Source organism: Oncorhynchus gorbuscha, linkage group LG12 (assembly GCF_021184085.1).
Source record: "Oncorhynchus gorbuscha isolate QuinsamMale2020 ecotype Even-year linkage group LG12, OgorEven_v1.0, whole genome shotgun sequence".
Lineage (NCBI taxonomy): Eukaryota > Metazoa > Chordata > Actinopteri > Salmoniformes > Salmonidae > Oncorhynchus > Oncorhynchus gorbuscha.
Window position 1 is genome coordinate 741596 of NC_060184.1, and position 22396 is coordinate 763991.

Genomic DNA, 22396 nt, shown 5'->3' on the forward strand with positions numbered 1-22396 from the left:
TTGTGGAGTAACTACAATGTTGTTGATCCATCCTCAGTTTTCTCTCATCACAGCCATTAAACTATGTAACTGTTTTAAAGTCACCATTGGCCTTATGGTAAAATCCCTGAGCGTTTTCCTTCCTGTCCAAAGTGTAATTAATAACTTCACCATGCCCAAAGGGATATTCAATGTCTGCTTTAAAAATGTTTACCCATTTACCAATAGGTGCCTTTTGCGAGGCATTGTAAAACCTCCCAGGTCTTTGTGGGTGAATCTGTTTGAAATTCACTTCTCGCCTGAGGGACGTTACAGGTAGTTGTATGTGTTGGTACAGAGATTAGGTAGTTATTCAAAAATCATGTTACGCTATTATTGCACACAGTGAGTCCATACAACTTATTACGTGACTTCTTAATTAAAGCATATTTTTACTCTTGAACTTATTTAGACTTGTCATTACAAAGGGGTTGACTACTTATTGACTCAAGACATTTCAGCTTTTAAGTTTTCATGAATTTAACATTTAGAAAAAACATTATTCCACTTTGACATGATGGGGTACAGTGTGTAGGCAAGTTACAAAAACATGTCAGTTTAATCCATTTCAAATTCAGACTGTAACACAACAAAATGTGTTAAGTTCTGGGGTGTGGCTCCTTTCCGAAGGCTCTGTATATCATAACAGCAGCTGCCACTGAGACTTTCTATTGGACAAATTTGGGTAGGCCTTTCCCTGTTTCCTTCAGTTTGCCTTCTTATTTAAGTTTTTTTTTTTACAGAATCTGCGTAATGAATATGCCCCAGAGCTCTCTGGGTTGGGTATGAGGAGGGAGACAGTGTAGATGGGGTAAGGAATATGCCCCAGAGCTCTCTGGGTTGGGTATGAGGAGGGAGACAGTGTAGATGGGGTAAGGAATATGCCCCAGAGCTCTCTGGGTTGGGTATGAGGAGGGAGACAGCAATGTAGATGGGGTAAGGAATATGCCCCAGAGCTCTCTGGGTTGGGTATGAGGAGGGAGACAGTGTAGATGGGGTAAGGAATATGCCCCAGAGCTCTCTGGGTTGGGTATGAGGAGGGAGACAGCAATGTAGATGGGGTAAGGAATATGCCCCAGAGCTCTCTGGGTTGGGTATGAGGAGGGAGACAGTGTAGATGGGGTAAGGAATATGCCCCAGAGCTCTCTGGGTTGGGTATGAGGAGGGAGACAGCAATGTAGATGGGGTAAGGAATATGCCCCAGAGCTCTCTGGGTTGGGTATGAGGAGGGAGACAGTGTAGATGGGGTAAGGAATATGCCCCAGAGCTCTCTGGGTTGGGTATGAGGAGGGAGACAGTGTAGATGGGGTAAGGAATATGCCCCAGAGCTCTCTGGGTTGGGTATGAGGAGGGAGACAGTGTAGATGGGGTAAGGAATATGCCCCAGAGCTCTCTGGGTTGGGTATGAGGAGGGAGACAGTGTAGATGGGTTAAGGAATATGCCCCAGAGCTCTCTGGGTTGGGTATGAGGAGGGAGACAGTGTAGATGGGGTAAGGAATATGCCCCAGAGCTCTCTGGGTTGGGTATGAGGAGGGAGACAGTGTAGATGGGGTAAGGAATATGCCCCAGAGCTCTCTGGGTTGGGTATGAGGAGGGAGACAGCAATGTAGATGGGGTAAGGAATATGCCCCAGAGCTCTCTGGGTTGGGTATGAGGAGGGAGACAGTGTAGATGGGGTAAGGAATATTCTATAAGATAGTGTTGTCTGGTTTATGAGGGGAACAACTCTAAGATAGTGTTGTCTGGTTTATGAGGTCTAGTTTGTGCATGGGGTCCAAAGTCACTCTCTTGTTGTGCCAGGGAGAGAGGGAGTGACGGGGATGGTGATAGAATGGAGAGAAGAAGCCCGATCTGATCTCCCACTGAGGCTCTCTCACCCCCGATCTGTGTGTGTCTGTATTGTATATGCACACCTGCCTGTGCATATACAGTCGAAGTCGGAAGTTTACATACACCTTAGCCAAATACATTTAAACTCAGTTTTTCACAATTCCTGACATTTAATCCAAGTAAAAATTCCCTGTTTTAGGTCAGTTAGGATCACCCTTTTAATTTACGAATGTGAATTGTCAAAATAATAGAGAGAATTCTTTATTTAAGCTTTTATTTCTTTCATCACATTCCCAGTGGGTCTGAAGTTGACATACACTTAATTAGTATTTGGTAGCATTGCCTTTAAATTGTTTAACTTGGATCAAACATTTTGGGGAGCCTTCCAGAAGCTTCCCACAAAAGTTGGGTGAATTTTGGCCCATTCCTCCTGACAGAGCAGGTGTAACTGAGTCAGGTTTGTAGGCCTCCTTCCTTTCACATGCTTTGTGATGGCCACTCCAATACCTTGACTTTGTTGTCCTTAAGCCATCTTGCCACAACTTTGGAAGTATACTTGGGGTTATTGTCCATTTGGAAGACCCATTTGCGACCAAGCTTTAACTTCCTGACTGATGTCTTGAGATGTTGCTTCAATATATCCACATCATTTTCATACCTCATGATGCCATCTATTTTGTGAAGTGCACCAGTCCCTCCTGCAGCAGAGCACCCCCACAACATGATGCTGCCATCCCCGTGCTTCACGGTTGGGATGGTGTTCTTCGGCTTGCAAGCCTCCCCCTTTTTCCTCCAAAAACAACGATGGTCATTATGGCCAAACAGTTCTATTTTTGTTTCATCAGACCAGAGAACATTTCTTCCAAAAATACGATGTTTGTCCCCATGTGCAGTTGCAAACCGTAGTCTGGCTTTTTGTTATTGCGCCTTTGGAGCAGTGGCTTCTTCCTTGCTGAGCGGCCTTTCAGGTTATGTCAATATAGGAGTCATTTTACTGTGGATATAGATACTTTTGTACCTGTTTCCTTCAGCATCTTCACAAGGTAACCGGAAGGTTGCTCGTAACCCGAAGGTTGCAGGTTCAAACCCCCGAGCTGACAAGGTACAAATCTGTCATTCTGCCCCTCAACAGGCAGTTAACCCATTGTTCCTAGGCCGTCATTGAAAATAAGAATTTGTTCTTAACTGACTTGCCTAGTTAAATAAAGGTAAAATAAAGGTCCTTTGCTGTTATTCTGGGATTGATTTGCACTCTTCACACTAAAGTGCGTTCATTTCAAGGAAACAGAACGAGCCTCCTTCCTGAGCGGTATGACAGCTGCGTGGTCCCATGCTGTTTATACTTGCGTACTATTGTTCGTACAGATGAACGTGGTACCTTCAGGTGTTTGGCAATGCTCCCAAGGATGAACCAGACTTGTGGAGGTATACAATTGTTTTTCTGAGGCCTGGGCTGATTTCTTTTGATTTTCAAATGATGTCAAGCAAAGAGGCACTGAATTTGAAGGTTGGCCTTGAAATACATCCACAGGTACACATCCAATTGACTCAAGTGATGTCAATTAGCCTATCAGAAGCTTCTAAAGCCATGTCACCATTTTCTGCAATTTTCCAAGCTGTTTAAAGGCACAGTCAACTTAGTGTATGTAAACTTCTGACTAGAGGTCGACCGATTAATCGGAATGGCTGATTAATTAGGGCCGATTTCAAGGTTTCATAACAATCGGAAATCGGCATTTTTGGACACTGATTTGGCCGATTTAATTTATTTATTTTCATTTTTTACACACCTTTATTTAACACGGCAAGTCAGTTAAGAACACATTCTTATTTTCAATGACGGCCTAGGAACAGTGGGTTAACTGCCTCGTTCAGGGCAGCAGATCGACAGATTTTCACCTTGTCAGCTCGGGGGATCCAATCTTGCAACCTTAGTTAACTAGTCCAACGCTATAACCACCTGCCTCTCGTTGCACTCCACAAGGAGTCTGCCTGTTACGCAAATGCAGTAAGCCACGGTAAGTTGCTAGCTAGAATTAAACTTACATTATAAAGAAACAATCAATCAATCAAAAATATTCACTAGTTAACTACACATGGTTGATGATATAACTAGTTTATCGAGCGTGTCCTGCGTTGCATATAATCTGACTGAGCATACAAGTATCTAAGTATCTGACTGAGCGGTGATAGGCAGCAGCAGGCTCGTAAGCATTCATTCAAACAGCACTTTCTTGCGTTTTGCCAGCAGCTCTTCGTTGTGCGTCAAGTATTGCGCTGTTTATGACTTCAAGCCTATCAACTCCCGAGATGAGGCTGGTGTAACTGATGTGAAATGTCTAGCTAGTTAGCAGGGAGCGCGCTAATAGCGTTTCAAACATCACTCGCTCTGAGACTTGGAGTAGTTGTTCCCCTTGCTCTGCATGGGTAATGCTGCTTCGAGGTTGGCTGTTGTCGATGTGTTCCTGGTTCGAGCCCAGGGAGGAGCGAGGAGAGGGACGGAAGCTATACTGTTACACTGGCAATACTAAAGTGCCTATAAGAACATCCAAAATGCAAAGGTTAATGAAATACAATTGGTATTGAGAGAAATAGTCCTATAAAATAAATTGAACATGTTTCATTATTTATTTGAGGCTAAATTGATTTTATTGATGTATTATTTTAAGTTCAAATAAGTGTTAATTCAGTATTGTTGTAATTTTCATTATTATCGGCTTTGAAAAATCTGTATCGGTCGACCTCTACTTCTGACCCACTGGAAAAATGACTTGTGTCATGCACAAAGTGGATGTCCTAACCGACTTGCCAAAACTATAGTTTGTTAAAACTTCTTAGGGCTGCTGTCCCTGGGATCAACATCAGCGGAACTTTCAGAGTGACAACTAATAGTAATAATAATAATAAATAATACTCGATTCAACTCAAACTTTCATTAAAACACACATGCAGGGTACTCAATTAAAGCTACACATGTTGTGAATCTAGCTAACGTCAGATTTTTAAAATGCTTTTCGGCGAAAGCATGGGAAGCTATTATCTGATAGCATGCAACCCCCGGAATACCCAAAGGGGATGTAAACAGAATAATTAGCAAAGCCGGCGCTACACAAAACGCAGAAATAAAATATAAAACATTCATTACCTTTGACAAGCATCTTTGTTGGCACTCTTATATGTCCCATAAACATCACAATTTTTTGATTAAATCCGTCCATGTATACCCAAAATGTCCATTTATGAAGCCCGACTGATCAGGAAAAAACTGCTTTCAAAAACGCAACGTCATTTTTTTTAAATTAAAAAAGTTGCCTATAAACTTTGACAAAACACTTCAAACTACTTTTGTAATCCAACTTTAGGTATTAGTAAACGTTAATAATCGATCAAATTGATCACGGGGCGATCTGTATTCGATAGCAGCAAGTCTTGAATTCATGGTCCATATTCGCCCTTTCATAACTTCCTCTGAGGGACCCGAAGACAGGAAGTGCCTATTCCTCATCTAACCAAGGATAAACTTAAACTCAAATGCCAGTACTGGCAACATCGTGTGGAAGCTGTAGGCATTGTAAACTGCACGCTATCTATTTTCCCCCTTGCCATAGACAATACAGAGACTGGCGGAGGGATATTTTTTGTGTGTTTTTTTTGTGAAGTTTTCCTTGAGATTTTGCCTCCTACACACGTTCTGTTATAGTCACAGACATGATTTAACCAGTTTTAGAGACTTCAGAGTGTTTTCTATCCAAACATACTAATCATATGCATATACTATATTCCTGGCATGAGTAACAGGACGTTGAAATTCTGCGCGATTTTTAACAAAAAGCTGCAAAAATTAGCAGCCTCCTTAAATTAACAAGAAATTTATAGTGGTTGAAAAACGAGTTTTAATGACTCCCTTCTCTCCGCTCCTCACTTTCTCTCTTCTTCTCTCCTCTCTTCAGTACAGTGCAGTGGATTCCAACCCCCTGTCAGTCTACGTCATGCACCCCTTCTGGAACTCTGTAGTCAAGGTGAGCACACACACACACCACACCACACACACACCACACACCACACACACACCACACACCACACACACACCACACACACACCACACACCCACACACACACCACACACACCCACACACCACACACACCCACACACCACACACACCCACACACCACACACACCACACACACCACACACCACACCACACACACACACCACACACACACACACACACACACACCACACCACACACCACACCACACACACACACCACACACACACACCACACCACACACACCACACCACACACCACACCACACACCACACCACACACACACACCACACATACCACACACCACACACCACACCACACATACCACACACCACACCACACATACCACACACACACATACCACACACACACATACCACACACACACATACACACACACATACCACACACATACCACACACATACCACACACATACCACACACATACCACACACATACCACACACATACCACACATACACACCACACACACACACCACACACCACACACCACACACCACACACCACACACCACACACACACACACATACCACACACACACACCCCACCCCACACACACCCCACCACACACCCACCACACACCACAGACCACACCACACACACACACCCCACAGACCACACCACACACCACACACCAACCATACACACACCACACACACACAACCCACACACCACACACACACCCACACACCACACACCCACACCAACCATACACACACCACACACACACACAACACACCACACACACACAGGTTATTGTGACTATGACTACACTGTGTGTGTATTATGATAATGAGGTCTGTCTGCATCATTGAGGTTTGCTGAGATACAATAACCTTGACCCTCTCTCTACCCTTCTCTCAATTTAAAGGGCTTTATTGGCATCCGAAACACGAGTTTACATCCTCAAAGCAAATGGAATAGACAATAAACTGAAGGGAAATTAACAGTGGAAGCATTAGTGAACATTACACATTAGTGTTGGTGCTCCACTGGTTACCCTTTTGTCATGGCAACAGGTCACATCTTGCTGCTGTGATGGCAGACTGTGGTATTTCACCCAGTAGATATGGGAGGTTATCAGTGTTTGATTTGTTTTCATATTCTTTGTGGATCTGTGAAATCTGAGGGAAATATGTGTCTCTAATATGGTCATACATTTGGCAGGAAGCTAGGAAGTGCAGCTCAGTTTCTACCTAATTTTGAGGGCAGTGTGTACATAGGCAGACCTGGCTCTCTAGAAGACAGGCTATGGCATTTTTGTTTGTTTGTCCCATTTTGTGAATTTTTGGTTGGTGAGTTGACCCCAGACCTCACAACCGTAAAGGACAATGGGTTAGATAACTGATGTATTTTTAGACAGATCCTAATTTGGATGTTGTTTATGTTCCTTTTGATGGCGTAGTAGGCCCTTGTCTCAACGTTTACAGTGGAAGGTATCTGTGGTGTTGATGTTCAGGCAGAGGTGCACTACAGCTCAACAGTTTTAGAACAAATTCAACTTTATTTGTCACCTTAACCAACAGTGCAGTTCAAGAAGAGTGAAGAAAATATTTACCAAATAAACTAAAGTAACAATAATTAAGTAAAAATAACAATAATGAGAGGGTACCGGGTAAATGTGGGGGGTACAGGTTAGTAATGAGGTTATATACAGGGGGTACAGGTTAGTAATGAGGTTATATACAGGGGGTACAGGTTAGTAATGAGGTTATATACAGGGGTACAGGGTACAGGTTAGTAATGAGGTTATATACAGGGGGTACAGGTTAGTAATGAGGTTATATACAGGGGTACAGGTTAGTAATGAGGTTATATACAGGGGGTACAGGTTAGTAATGAGGTTATATACAGGGGGTACAGGTTAGTAATGAGGTTATATACAGGGGGTACAGGTTAGTAATGAGGTTATATACAGGGGGTACAGGTTAGTAATGAGGTTATATACAGGGGGTACAGGTTAGTAATGAGGTTATATACAGGGGGTACAGGTTAGTAATGAGGTTATATACAGGGGTACAGGTTAGTAATGAGGTTATATACAGGGGGTACCGGGTCAATGTGGGGGGTACAGGTTAGTAATGAGGTTATATACAGGGGCTACCGGGTCAATGTGGGGGGGGGGGTACAGGTTAGTAATGAGGCTATATACAGGGGCTACCGGTACCGGGTCAATGTGGGGGGATACAGGTTAGTAATGAGGTTATATACAGGGGCTACCGGTACCGGGTCAATGTGGGGGTACAGGTTAGTAATGAGGCTATATACAGGGGGTACCGGGTCAATGTGGGGGTACAGGTTAGTAATGAGGCTATATACAGGGGCTACTGGGTCAATGTGGGGGGTACAGGTTAGTAATGAGGTTATATACAGGGGGTACAGGTTAGTAATGAGGCTATGTACAGGTTAGTAATGAGGTTATATACAGGGGGTACTGGGTCAATGTGGGGGGTACAGGTTAGTAATGAGGTTATATACAGGGGGTACCGGGTCAATGTGGGGGGTACAGGATAGTAATGAGGCTATATACAGGGGCTACCGGTACCGGGTCAATGTGGGGGGGTACAGGTTAGTAATGAGGCTATATACAGGGGTACCGGGTCAATGTGGGGGTACAGGTTAGTAATGAGGTTATATACAGGGGCTACCCGGGTCAATGTGGGGGGGTACAGGATAGTAATGAGGCTATATACAGGGGGTACCGGGTCAATGTGGGGGTACAGGTTAGTAATGAGGCTATATACAGGGGCTACCGGTACCGGGTCAATGTGGGGGTACAGGTTAGTAATGAGGCTATATACAGGGGCTACCGGTACCGGGTCAATGTGGGAGGGTACAGGTTAGTAATGAGGCTATATACAGGGGGTACCGGGTCGATGTGGGGGGTACAGGTTAGTAATGAGGCTATATACAGGGGGTACTGGGTCAATGTGGGGGGTACAGGTTAGTAATGAGGCTATATACAGGGGCTACCGGTAACGGGTCAATGTGGGGGTACAGGTTAGTAATGTGGCTATATACAGGGGCTACCGGTACCAGGTCAATGTGGGGGGTACAGGTTAGTAATGAGGCTATATACAGGGGCTACCGGTACCGGGTCAATGTGGGGGGTACAGGATAGTAATGAGGTTATATACAGGGGCTACCGGTACCGGGTCAATGTGGGGGGTACTGGTTAGTAGTGAGGCTATATACAGGGGTATCGGTACCAGGTCAATGTGGGGGGGGTACAGGTTAGTAATGAGGCTATATACAGGGGCTACCGGTACCGGGTCAATGTGGGGGGTACAGGTTAGTAATGAGGTTATATACAGGGGGTACCGGGTCAATGTGGGGGGTACAGGTTAGTAATGAGGCTATATACAGGGGGTACCGGGTCAATGTGGGGGGTACAGGTTAGTAATGAGGTTATATACAGGGGGTACCGGGTCAATGTGGGGGGGGTACAGGTTAGTAATGAGGTTATATACAGGGGGTACCGGGTCAGTGTGGGGGGTACAGGTTAGTAATGAGGTTATATACAGGGGGTACCGGGTCAATGTGGGGGGTACAGGTTAGTAATGAGGTTATATACAGGGGTACCGGGTCAATGTGGGGGGTACAGGTTAGTAATGAGGTTATATACAGGGGGTACCGGGTCAATGTGGGGGGTACAGGTTAGTAATGAGGTTATATACAGGGGGTACCGGGTCAATGTGGGGGTTATAGGTTAGTAATGAGGTTATATACAGGGGGTACAGGTTAGTAATGAGGTTATATACAGGGGGTACAGGTTAGTAATGAGGTTATATACAGGGGGTACAGGTTAGTAATGAGGTTATATACAGGGGGTACAGGTTAGTAATGAGGTTATATACAGGGGGTACAGGTTAGTAATGAGGTTATATACAGGGGGCATAGGTTAGTAATGAGGTTATACAGGGGGTACAGGTTAGTAATGAGGTTATATACAGGGGGTACAGGTCTGGGGGAGTATCTGGGGGAGTATCTCGCTGGTCTGGGCGGGGTGTTTATTGATCTGTTGCCCCTGTGTGAAGTGTTGGGACTGCGTTTGAGAGCGATTCCGGGCCAATGTGGGCACTGCTGCCAGGAAAACATTTGGTTTTGAGGCACAGTTATGGGAAATACTTGGGTTTACCCGCTGTATGGTAGCAGGGTGGAAGTCTTTTCCTGGTAGCAGGGTGGAGATAACCACTTCTGCATTGGGGAAAGTAGAAGAAGCCTTTTCCATCACTCCCTTCAGTGCTGTGGCCACCCTTTCCTGCTGTGCTCTCAGGTGGTTTGTGCCTGTGTGTATTATTAAGTGGCTGGGTGACCCTAGTTGGTCCTCAGACAGAAGGTCTAGGGGGGGCGCACTGTGTGTTTGGTAGAAAAGTTTTTCAGTCTGTCCATCCCTCTACTCCCCCCCCCCCACCTCTCTTTCCATCCCCCACCTCTCTCTTTCCATCCCCCACCTCTCTCTTTCCATCCCCCACCTCTCTTTCCATCCCCCACCTCTCTCTTTCCATCTCCTCTCCTCTCTGTCTCTCTCTCTCTCTCTCTCTCTCTCTGTCTCTCTGTCTCTCTCTCTCTCTGTCTCTCTCTCTCTCTCTCTCTCTCTCTCTCTCTCTCTCTCTCTCTCTCTCTCTCTCTCTCTTTCCTCTCTTTCCTCTCTCTCTCTCTTTCCATCTCTCTCTCTCTCTCTCTCTTCCATCCTCTCTCTTTCCATCTCTCTTTCCTCTCTCTTTCCATCTCTCTTCCTCTCCTCTCTCTCTCTCTCCTCTTTCCATCTCTCTCTCTCTCTCTCTCTCTCTTTCCATCTCTTTCCTCTCTCTCTCTCTCTCTCTTTCCATCTTTCCATCTCTCTCTCTCTCTCTCTTTCCATCTCTCTCTCTCTCTCTCTCTCTTTCCATCTCTCTCTCTTTCCATCTCTCTCTCTCTCCTCTCTCTCTCTTTCCATCCCTCTCTCTTTCCATCTCTCTCTCTCTCTCTCTCTTTCCATCTCTCTCTCTCTCTCTCTCTCTTTCCATCTCTCTCTCTTCATCTCTCTCTCTCTCTCTCTCTCTCTTTCCTCTCTCTCTTTCCTCTCTCTCTCTCTCTCTTTCCATCTCTCTCTCTCCATCTCTCTCTCTCTCTCTTTCCATCTCTCTCTCTTTCCATCTCTCTCTCTCTCTTTCCATCTCTCTCTCTCTCTCTCTCTCTCTTCATCTCTCTCTCTCTCTCTCTCTCTCTCTTTCCATCTCTCTCTCTCTCTCTCTCTCTCTCTCTCTTTCCATCTCTCTCTCTTTCCATCTCTCTCTCTTTCCATCTCTCTCTCTTTCCATCTCTCTCTCTTTCCATCCCTCTCTCTTTCCATCTCCTCTCTCTTTCCATCCCTCTCTCTTTCCATCCCTCTCTCTTTCCATCCCTCTCTCTTTCCATCTCTCTCTCTCTCTTTCCATCTCTCTCTCTCTCTTTCCATCCCTCTCTCTTTCCATCTCTCTCCCTCTCTCTTTCCATCTCTCTCTCTCTTTCCATCTCTCTCTCTCTTTCCATCCTCTCTCTCTCTCTCTTTCCATCCCTCTCTCTCTCTCTCTTTCCATCCCTCTCTCTCTCTCTCTTTCCATCCCTCTCTCTCCCTCTCTCTTTCCATCCCTCTCTCTCTCTCTCTTTCCATCCATCCATCTCTCTCTCTCTTTCCATCTCTCTCTCTCTTTCATCTCTCTCTCTCTCTCTTTCCATCTCTCTCTCTCTCTTTCCATCTCTCTCTCTCTCTTTCCATCTCTCTCTCTCTCTCTTTCCATCTCTCTCTCTCTCTCTTTCCATCCATCCATCTCTCTCTCTCTCTTTCCATCTCTCTCTCTCTCTTTCCATCTCTCTCTCTCTCTCTTTCCATCTCTGTCTCTCTCTCTTTCCATCTCTCTCTCTCTCTCTTTCCATCCCTCTCTCTATCTCTCTCTCTCTCTCTCTTTCCATCCCTCTCTCTACTCCCCCCCTCTCTCTCTCTTTTCCAGGTGATGCCCAGATGGTTAGCTCCTAACCTCATCACCTTCACTGGTTTCATGTTCCTGGTCTTCAACTTCCTCATGCTGTCCTTCTACGACTACCACTTTGATGCATCCGGTATGCCGCCCGCCGTGTGTTTGTGTGGTGCAAGTTGTGTGTGTGTGTGGTGCAGGTTGTGTGTGTGTGTGGTGCAGGTTGTGTGTGGGTGGGGGTGTGGTGCAATTTGTTTGTGTTATGTGTTATGACCCTTTGGTCATGAAGGAAACAAGTTCCAGTGACTTCACACACCCACACCTACCTGCAACACACACACCTACCTGCACCATACACACACAACCTGCACCACACACACACCCTCAAATGACTCATGAAAGGTCTCGTTGATGCAACAATGGACTTACAGACTTGTACACTTTATATACATACGTACACAGGCAAGTATGTGGACACCCCTTCAAATTAGTGGATTCGTCTATTTCAGCCACACCCATTGCTGACCGGTGTATAAAATAGACACAGTGCCATGCAATCTCCATAGACAAACACTGACAGCAGAATAGCCTGAAGAGCTCAGTGACTTTCAATGATGCCACCTTTCTAACAAGTCAGTTTATCAAATTTGTTGACCCAGTCCACTTGAAAGTGTTGTTATTGTGAAGTGGAGCAACAACGGCTCAGCCGTGAAGTGGTAGGCCACACAAGCTCACAGAACGGGACCCGCCGAGTGCTGAGGTACATAGCACGTAAAAAATCACTCACTACTGAGTTCCAAACTGCTTCTGGAAACAAGGGCAACACAATAACTGTTTTATTGGGAGCTTCATGAAATGGGTTTCCATGGCCGAGCAGCAGCACACAAGCCTAAGATCACCCTGTGCAATGCAAGGCGTTGGTTGGAGTGGTGTGAAGCTCCCCGCCATTGGACTCTGGAGCAGTGGAAACGCGTTCTCTGGAGTGATGATTAATGGTCTGTTTTCATGGTTCGGGCCCTTCGTTCCAGAGAAGGGAAATCTTAACAGTTACATTATAGATTATTCGTTGTGGCAACAGTTTGGGGAAGACCCTTTCCTGTTTCAGCATGACAATGCTCCCGTGCACAAAGCGAGGTCCATACAGAAGCTATTTGTTGAGATCGGTGTGGAAGTACTTGACTGGTCTGCACAGACCCCTGACCTCAACCCCATCAAACACCTTTGGGATGAATTGGAACGCCGACTGCGAGCCAGGCCTAATCGGCCAACATCAGTGCCCGACCTCACTAATGCTCTTGTGGCTGAATGGAAGCAAGTCCATGCAGCAATGATCCAACATCTAGTGGAAAGCCTTCCCAGAGGAGTGGAGGCTGTTATAGCAGCAAAGGGGGGACCAACTCCATATTAATGCCTTCCCAGAAGAGTGGAGGGAGGCTGTTATGGCAGCAAAGGGGGGACCAACTCCATATTAAAGCCTTCCCAGATGAATGGAGGCTGTTATAGCGGCAAAGGGAGGACCAACTCATATTAAAGCCTTCCCAGATGAATGGAGGCTGTTATAGCAGCAAAGGGAGGACCAACTCATATTAAAGCCTTCCCAGATGAATGGAGGCTGTTATAGCAGCAAAGGGGGGACCAACTCCATATTAAAGCCTTCCCAGATGAATGGAGGCTGTTATAGCAGCAAAGGGAGGACCAACTCATATTAAAGCCTTCCCAGATGAATGGAGGCTGTTATAGCAGCAAAGGGAGGATTAAACTCCCAGATGAATATTAAAGCCTTCCCAGATGAATGGAGGCTAAAGCCTTCCCAGATGAATGGAGGCTGTTATAGCAGCAAAGGGGGGACCAACTCCATATTAAAGTCTTCCCAGATGAATGGAGGCTGTTATAGCAGCAAAGGGGGGACCAACTCCATATTAAACTCTTCCCAGAAGAGTGGAGGCTGTTATAGCAGCAAAGAGGGGACCAACTCCATATTAAAGCCTTCCCAGATGAATGGAGGCTGTTATAGCAGCAAAGGGAGGACCAACTCCATATTAAAGCCTTCCCAGAAGAGAGGAGGCTGTTATAGCAGCAATGTTCCAACATCTAGTGGAAAGCCTTCCCAGAAGACTGGAGGCTGTTATAGCAGCAATGTTCCAACATCTAGTGGAAAGCCTTCCCAGAAGAGTGGAGGCTGTTATAGCAGCAAAGGGGGACCAACTCCATATTAATGCCCATGATTTTAGAATGAGATGTTCTAGCAGGTGTCCACATACTTTTGGTCATGCAGTGTATGTAGACTTATGTTTGCACAAAATAACTGATTTCTGTCTGTGTGTTTGTGTGTGTGTGTTGTGTGTTAGCTGAAGGATACACTCATGTGCCAAGCTGGGTTTGGGTCGCTGCAGGACTTTTCAACTTCCTGGCATATACACTGGGTGAGTACTGCTGTGTGTGTAGCGTGTGTGTGTGTGTGTACGCTAGGTAAGTTCTCTCATTGGCGTCACATGAAAAACTGTAACAAACGTGTAATTGAGTTGGCCATATGACACCCGTTTTCATTATAATCCAAAAATGCATTAGTTCATGGACATCATCGAGGCAACAGAGGTTTTTAGAGCGGGAGTGTTCATCTATTTAGCCTTCAGAAAATATTCACACCACTTGACTTTTTCCACATTTTGTTGTTTCAACCTGAATTTAAAATGGACCTAATTGACATTTGTTTGCCACTGGCCTACACACAATACATGTCAAAGTGCCATAAAAAAAATCCCTCTCAAATTAATGAAAATTAAAAAGCTGAAATGTCTTGAGCCAATAAGTATTCAACCCCTTTGTTTTGTAAAGCCTAAATACGTTCATGAGTACATATGTGCTTAACAAGTCACATAATAACTTGCATAGACTCACTCTGTGTGCAATAATTGTGTTTAACATTATTTTTTTAAATGAATACCTCATCTCTTTACCCCACACATACAACTATCTGTAATGTCCCACAGGTGAGCAGTGAATTTCGATCACAGATTCAACCACAAAGACCAGGGAGGTTTTAATAATAGAATCTATGTGACTCAACGTTCCATGACGTACAGTAAGATGTTGGCAGAATAGATGGATGCAGTTCAATACACGATTCATATAATACACCAATACATTTATTGGTAGTCCAAAATATCAGGTAGTAAATCACAGCTGGCCTGGTACGTTGTTTGCTGCCTCCATCCACTGTTTCCGTTTCAACGACTCAATATTCTGAACAGAAACGGACAACTGTAACTAAGGCTGGGAATGTCAATACAATCAACCTAGCAATGATCACAAGTCAGTCATAGCATGGCTAATAGGCTAGCATATCTATTTATGTAGGTATTTATGTAGCAAGATGAAAACACGGAGCCTAACTAGCTAGCTGCTGGGAGGATGTCATGTCATTGGAGGACTGGGTGAGTAACCAACTTTTCCTATCGTATTGTTTTTCGTGGCTGCAGCTAGAAATGCAGGTGTCATTTAGTTAGCTAGCAAGAAATGTGAATCACTTTGCTAGCTAGCTGTGCTGAACTTGAACGACTGTTATCCACAGTTAGCATATCTCATAGTTGTCAATCAAATGTATTTGGCATCGATCAAATGGGCAGGCAGGCAAGTTCCCATTCAGTTGTCAAAAGGTGGGTTGGGATAGAAGCATGCAGGTACCCTAGTGGTTAGAGCGTTGAGCCAGAAACCGAAAGTTGGCTAGATTGAATCCCTGAGCATATACTCACACCTGTGTTAACGTGAGAATCACTGACCTGATGTCAGCTGGTCCTTTTGTGGCAGGGCTGAAATGCAGTGGAAATGTTTCAGTTAATTTGCATGGCAAAGAGGGACTTTGCGATTCATCTGTTCACTCTTCATAACATTCTGGAGTATATGCAAATTTCCATCGTACAAACTGAGGCAGCAGACTTTGTGAAAATTAATATTTGTGTCATTCTCAAAACTTTTGGCCTCGACTGTAGACTAGTTTACGTGCTGCTGTGCGATTTGTAGCTAACGTTTCTTTGCTACCTGCCAACTTTACGGTTTTTACATTTTAATTAGCAATGATATTTTTTTGTTTTAACCTCACTCTACTTTTTTTTCATTCAACTTTTTCACTCCGGATGCTTTATCTGGCCGTGGGTCGTCAGGACCTCCACCAGCCGAAGCAAAGGAGTAACATTAATATGATGCCTTCTAATTGCAGTTGCTGTACTCATAATATACAGGAGAACGATCGCCTTATCATGATTTTTTTTGGTCAAAGTTCATGAACTTATCACTGCTGAAGTGGGGAATGCTGCTTTTTAGTTATCAAAAATAGATTTTGGATTCTTCTAGGATGATCGAGCAACAATGAGGGCTCTTTGATACTGCACGGTAGTGAAGCTTGCTTCAGAGCTCGGGTATTTTCTGTATACCAGGGAGCTAGTTTCTTATGACAAATGTGTTTTGTTTTTAGGGGCGCGACTGCATCTAGGGTATTGCGCAAGGTTAAATTGAGTTCCTCAGTTAGGTGGTTAACTGATTTTCGTACTCTGACATCCTTGGGTAGGTGAAGAGAGTCTGGAAGGACATCTAGGAATCTTTGTGTTGTCTGAGAATTTATAGCACAGCTTTTGTTGCTCCTTGGTTGCGTCCTGAGGAGATTATTTGTTGCGATTGCAAACGTAATAAAATGGTGGTCCAATTATGAGGTAAAACATTAAGATCCACAACATTTATTCCACGGGACAAAACTAGGTCCAGAGTATGACTGTTGTAGTGAGTAGGTCCAGAGACATGTTGGACAAAACCCACTGAGTTGAGTCTGTGGGTTTTGGAGTGGGTTTGTGGACTTTTCCATGTGAATATTGAAGTCACCAAAAATTAGAATATTATCTGCTATGACTGCAAGGTCCAATAGGAATTGAGGAAACTCAGAGAGGAACGCTGTTTACGGTCCAGGAGGCCTGTAAACAGTAGCTATAAAAGTGATTGAGTAGGCTGCATAGATTTCATGACTAGATGCTCAAAAGACGAAAACGCAGCCATTTATTTTTGGGGGGTAAATTGAAATTTGCTATTGTAAATGTGATCATCACCTCCGCATTTTCGGGATGTGAGGCCTCATTTAACACAGTCAATTCATCAGGCTTGAGCCATGTTTGTCAGGCCATTCACATCAAGATTATGATCAGTGATTAGTTAATTGACTCTTAACTGCCTTGGAAGTGAGGGATCTAACATTAAGTAGCCCTATTTTGATATGTGAGGTATCATGATCTCTTTCAATAATGACAGAAATGGAGGAGGTCTTTATTCCAGTGAGATTGCTAAGGCGAACACCGCCATGTTTAGTTTTGCCCAACCTAGGTCGAGGCACAGACACGGGGATAGCTGAGCTGACTCCACTGACTGTGCTAGTGGCAGACTCCACTAATCTGGCAGGCTGGCTAACAGCCTGCTGCCTGGCCTGCACCCTATTTCATTGTGGAGCTAGAGGAGTTAATGCCCTGTCTATGGTCATAGATAAGACGAGAGCACCCCTCCAGCTAGGATGGAGTCAGTCACTCCTCAACAGGCCAGGCTTTCTGGCGAGTCCCAGAAAGAGGGCCAATTATCGACAAATGTTATCTTTTGGGAGGGGCAGAAAACAGTTTTCAACCAGAGATTGAGTTGAGACTGCTGTAGAGCTCATCACTCCCCCTAGCTGGGCGGGGGCCAGAGACAGTTACTCGATGCCGACACATCTTTCTAGCTGATTTACACGCTGAAGCTATGTTGTGCTTGGGGACCTCTGACTGTTTCATCCTAACATCGTTGGTGCCGACGTGGATAACAATATCTCTATACTCTCTACACTCAGCAGTTTTAGCTTTAGCCAGCACCATCTTCAGATTATCCTTAACGTCGGTAGCCCTGCCCCTTGGTAAACAGTGTATGATCGCTGGATGATTCTTTTGAGTCTAATACTGCAGGTAATGGCGTCGCCAATGACGAGGGTTTTCAATTTGTCAGAGCTAACGGTGGGAGGCTTCGGTGTCTCAGACCCCGTAACGGGTGGAGGAGAGACCAGAGAAGGATCGGCCTCCCACTCTGACTCATTGCATAATAGGGATAAACGGTTGAGAGTTTGTCGGCTGAATGAGCGACACCAGTGGAGCTTTCCTTCCTTGAATCTGACAGTTAATCTTGATGGTTGTACAGCCGTCTCAAATAAAACTGTGAAGGACCTCTACGTTACTCTGGACCCTGATCTCTCTTTTCACGAATTTATCAAGAATATTTCAAGGACAGCTTTTTTCCATCTTCGTAATGTTGCAAAAATCAGACATTTTCTGTCCAAAGAATGATGCAGAACAATGTATCCATGCTTTTGTCACTTCTAGGTTAGACTACTTTCCGGCTACCCGGATAAAGCACTAAATAAACTTCAGTTAGTGCTAAATATGGTTGCTAGAATCTTACTAGAACCAAAAAATGTTTTGCTGCCTGCAACATCCTCCAGCATGACCGGTTTGGCGGTGGGTCAGTCATGGTGTGGGTTGGCATTTCTTTGGGGGGCCGCACAGCCCTCCATGTGCTCACCAGAGGTAGCCTGACTGCCATTAGGTACCGAGATGAGATCCTCAGGCCCCTTGTGAGACCATATGCTGTTGTGGTTGGCCCTGGGTTCCTCCTAATGCAAGACAATGCTAGACCTCATGTGGCTGGAGTGTGTCAGCAGTTCCTGCAAGAGGAAGGCATTGATGCTATGGACTGGCCCGCCCGTTCCCCAGACCTGAATCCAATTGAGCACATCTGGGACATCCATCCACCAACGTCACCTTACACCACAGACTGTCCAGGAGTTGCGGATGCTTTAGTCCAGGTCTGGGAGGAGATCCCTCAGGAGACCATCCGCCACCTCATCAGGAGCATGCCCAGGCGTTGTAGGGAGGTCATACAGGCACGTGTAGGCCACACACACTACTGAGCCTCATTTTGACTTTAATTAAGGACATTACATCAAAGTTGGATCAGCCTGTAGTGTGGTTTTCCACTTTAATTTTGAGTGTGACTCCAAGTCCAGACCTCCATGGGTTGATAAATTTGATTTCCATTGATAATTTTTCTATGATTTTGTTGTCAGCACATTCAACTATGTAAAGAAGAGAAAAAAAAGATTTAATTCATTCAAATTTAGGATGTTATTTTAGTGTTCCCTTTATTTTTTGGAGCAGTACGTAAGAACAATGGTGCAACACTAATATTAAAAATAATTTTGTTTTATAACAAATGGGCTTTCTCCCGCTTTGGATAGTGGTCACTGTCTGCCGCTCTGAAACACATCAGTGAGCTGTTGAATTGGCGCCTTTTCCTAGAACATGTTGCTATGTTCTATGTGCAGGGTAGCCTAGTGGTTAGAGCGTTGGACTAGTAACCGGAAGGTTGTAAGTTCAAACCCCCGAGCTGACAAGGTACAAATCTGTTGTTCTGACCCTGAACAGGCAGTTAACCCACTGTTTCTAGGCCGTCATTGAAAATAAGAATTTGTTCTTAACTGACTTGCCTGGTTAAATAAAGGTCAAATGTAGCCAGTATATTGGTGTGGAGGCAGTTAAATAGAGGTCAAATGTAGCCAGTATATTGGTGTGGAGGCAGTTAAATAAAGGTCAAATGTAGCCAGTATATTGGTGTGGAGGCAGTTAAATAAAGGTCAAATGTAGCCAGTATATTGGTGTGGAGGCAGTTAAATAAAGGTCAAATGTAGCCAGTATATTGGTGTGGAGGCAGTTAAATAAAGGTCAAATGTAGCCAGTATATTGGTGTGGAGGCAGTTAAATAAAGGTCAAATGTAGCCAGTATATTGGTGTGGAGGCAGTTAAATAAAGGTCAAATGTAGCCAGTATATTGGTGTGGAGGCAGTTAAATAAAGGTCAAATGTAGCCAGTATATTGGTGTGGAGGCAGTTAAATAAAGGTCAAATGTAGCCAGTATATTGGTGTGGAGGCAGTTAAATAAAGGTCAAATGTAGCCAGTATATTGGTGTGGAGGCAGTTAAATAAAGGTCAAATGTAGCCAGTATATTGGTGTGGAGGCAGCAGCGGAGTTAGGAGAAGGGAAAACAGCCCTTGGCTTAATTGTCAAAAGATTAAATATATTTTTTATATTTACTTATCCTTTATTTAAATAGGCCAGTCAGTTAAGAACAAATAATTATTTTCAATGACTGCCTAGGAACAGTGGGTTTAACTGCCTGTTCAGGGACAGAACGACAGATTTGTACCTGGTCAGCTCGGGGATTCAATCTAGCAACCTTTCGGGTTATTGGCCCAATGCGCTAAACACTTTGCTACCTGCCTCCCCAAGAGGATGTGTGAGGGTAGAGGAAATGTAATTATTTCTATAATCAATCATCGTAACTGTTAAATGTGCCTGACTTTATAAATAATCTGTACATACTGTACGCAAAAATATAAACGCAACAGGTAAAGTGTTGGTCCCATGTTTCATGAGCTGAAATGAAAGATCCCAGAAATGTTCCATACGCACAAAAAGCTTATTTCTCTCGAATGTTTTTGTACAAATTAGTTTAGTTCCCTGTTCATTTATCTACCATAAGCTGCTTCCAATGTCGTTTCAGAGCATGTGACTGTGCGTCAAATCAAATGTTATTTGTCAAATGCGCCGAATACAACAGGTGTAGAGCTTGCAGTGAAATGCTTACTTACAAGCCCCTAACCAACAGGTGTAGAGCTTACAGTGAAATGCTTACTTACAGGCTCTAACCAACAGGTGTAGAGCATACAGTGAAATGCTGACTTACAAGCCCCTAACCAACAGGTGTAGACCTCACAGTGAAATGCTGACTTACAAGCCCCTAACCAACAGGTGTAGACCTCACAGTGAAATGCTTACTTACAAGCGCCTAACCAACAGGTGTAGACCTCACAGTGAAATGCTGACTTACAAGCCCCTAACCAACAGGTGTAGACCTCACAGTGAAATGCTGACTTACAAGCCCCTAACCAACAGGTGTAGACCTCACAGTGAAATGCTTACTTACAAGCCACTAACCAACAATTTTGTAAAAAGAGAAAAGTGATAAATAAAAGTAGCAAATAATTAAACAGCAGCAGTAAAATAACAATAGTGAGGCTATATACAGGGTATTACGGTACAGAGTCAATGTGGAGGCTATATACAGGGTATTACGGTACAGAGTCAATGTGGAGGCTATATACAGGGGGTACCGGTACAGAGTCAATGTGGAGGCTATATACAGAGGGTACCGGTACAGAGTCAATGTGGAGACTATATACAGGGGGTACCGGTACAGAGTCAATGTGGAGACTATATACAGGGTATTACGGTACAGAGTCAATGTGGAGGCTATATACAGGGGGTACCGGTACAGAGTCAATGTGGAGACTATATACAGGGTGTTACGGTACAGAGTCAATGTGGAGACTATATACAGGGTATTACGGTACAGAGTCAATGTGGAGGCTATATACAGGGGGTACCGGTACAGAGTCAATGTGGAGGCTATATACAGGGTATTACGGTACAGAGTCAATGTGGAGGCTATATACAGGGTATTACGGTACAGAGTCAATGTGGAGGCTATATACAGGGGGTACCGGTACAGAGTCAATGTGGAGGCTATATACAGGGTATTACGGTACAGAGTCAATGTGGAGGCTATATACAGGGAGTACCGGTACAGAGTCAATGTGGAGACTATATACAGGGGGTACCGGTACAGAGTCAATGTGGAGACTATATACAGGGTATTACGGTACAGAGTCAATGTGGAGGCTATATACAGGGGGTACCGGTACAGAGTCAATGTGGAGACTATATACAGGGTGTTACGGTACAGAGTCAATGTGGAGGCTATATACAGGGAGTACCGGTACAGAGTCAATGTGGAGACTATATACAGGGGGTACCGGTACAGAGTCAATGTGGAGGCTATATACAGGGGGTACCGGTACAGAGTCAATGTGGAGGCTATATACAGGGGTACCGGTACAGAGTCAATGTGGAGGCACAGGGGGTACTGGTACAGAGTCAATGTGGAGGCTATATACAGGGGGTACCGGTACAGAGTCAATGTGGAGACTATATACAGGGTGTTACGGTACAGAGTCAATGTGGAGGCTATATTCAGGGGGTACCGGTACAGAGTCAATGTGGAGGCTATATACAGGGGGTACCGGTACAGAGTCAATGTGGAGGCTATATACAGGGGGTACCGGTACAGAGTCAATGTGGAGGCTATATACAGGGGGTACCGGTACAGAGTCAATGTGGAGGCTATATACAGGGGGTACCGGTACAGAGTCAATGTGGAGAATATATTCAGGGGGTACCGGTACAGAGTCAATGTGGAGACTATATTCAGGGGGTACCGGTACAGAGTCAATGTGGAGACTATATACAGGGGGTACTGGTACAGAGTCAATGTGGAGGCTATATACAGGGGGTACTGGTACAGAGTCAATGTGGAGGCTATATACAGGGGGTACCGGTACAGAGTCAATGTGGAGACTATATACAGGGG

At 44.7% G+C, this 22396-nt stretch overlaps 1 protein-coding gene across 1 annotated transcript in view; it reads left to right on the forward strand.

The window, feature by feature from the left end:
* The window catches only part of selenoi (selenoprotein I), a 49874-nt gene that overhangs the window by 3776 nt on the left and 23702 nt on the right, over positions 1-22396 (forward strand). Inside the window, 3 exon segments of the mRNA XM_046290985.1 lie at positions 5800-5868; positions 11890-11998; positions 14202-14276. Of these exon segments, the coding sequence (XP_046146941.1) occupies positions 5800-5868; positions 11890-11998; positions 14202-14276 (253 nt within the window).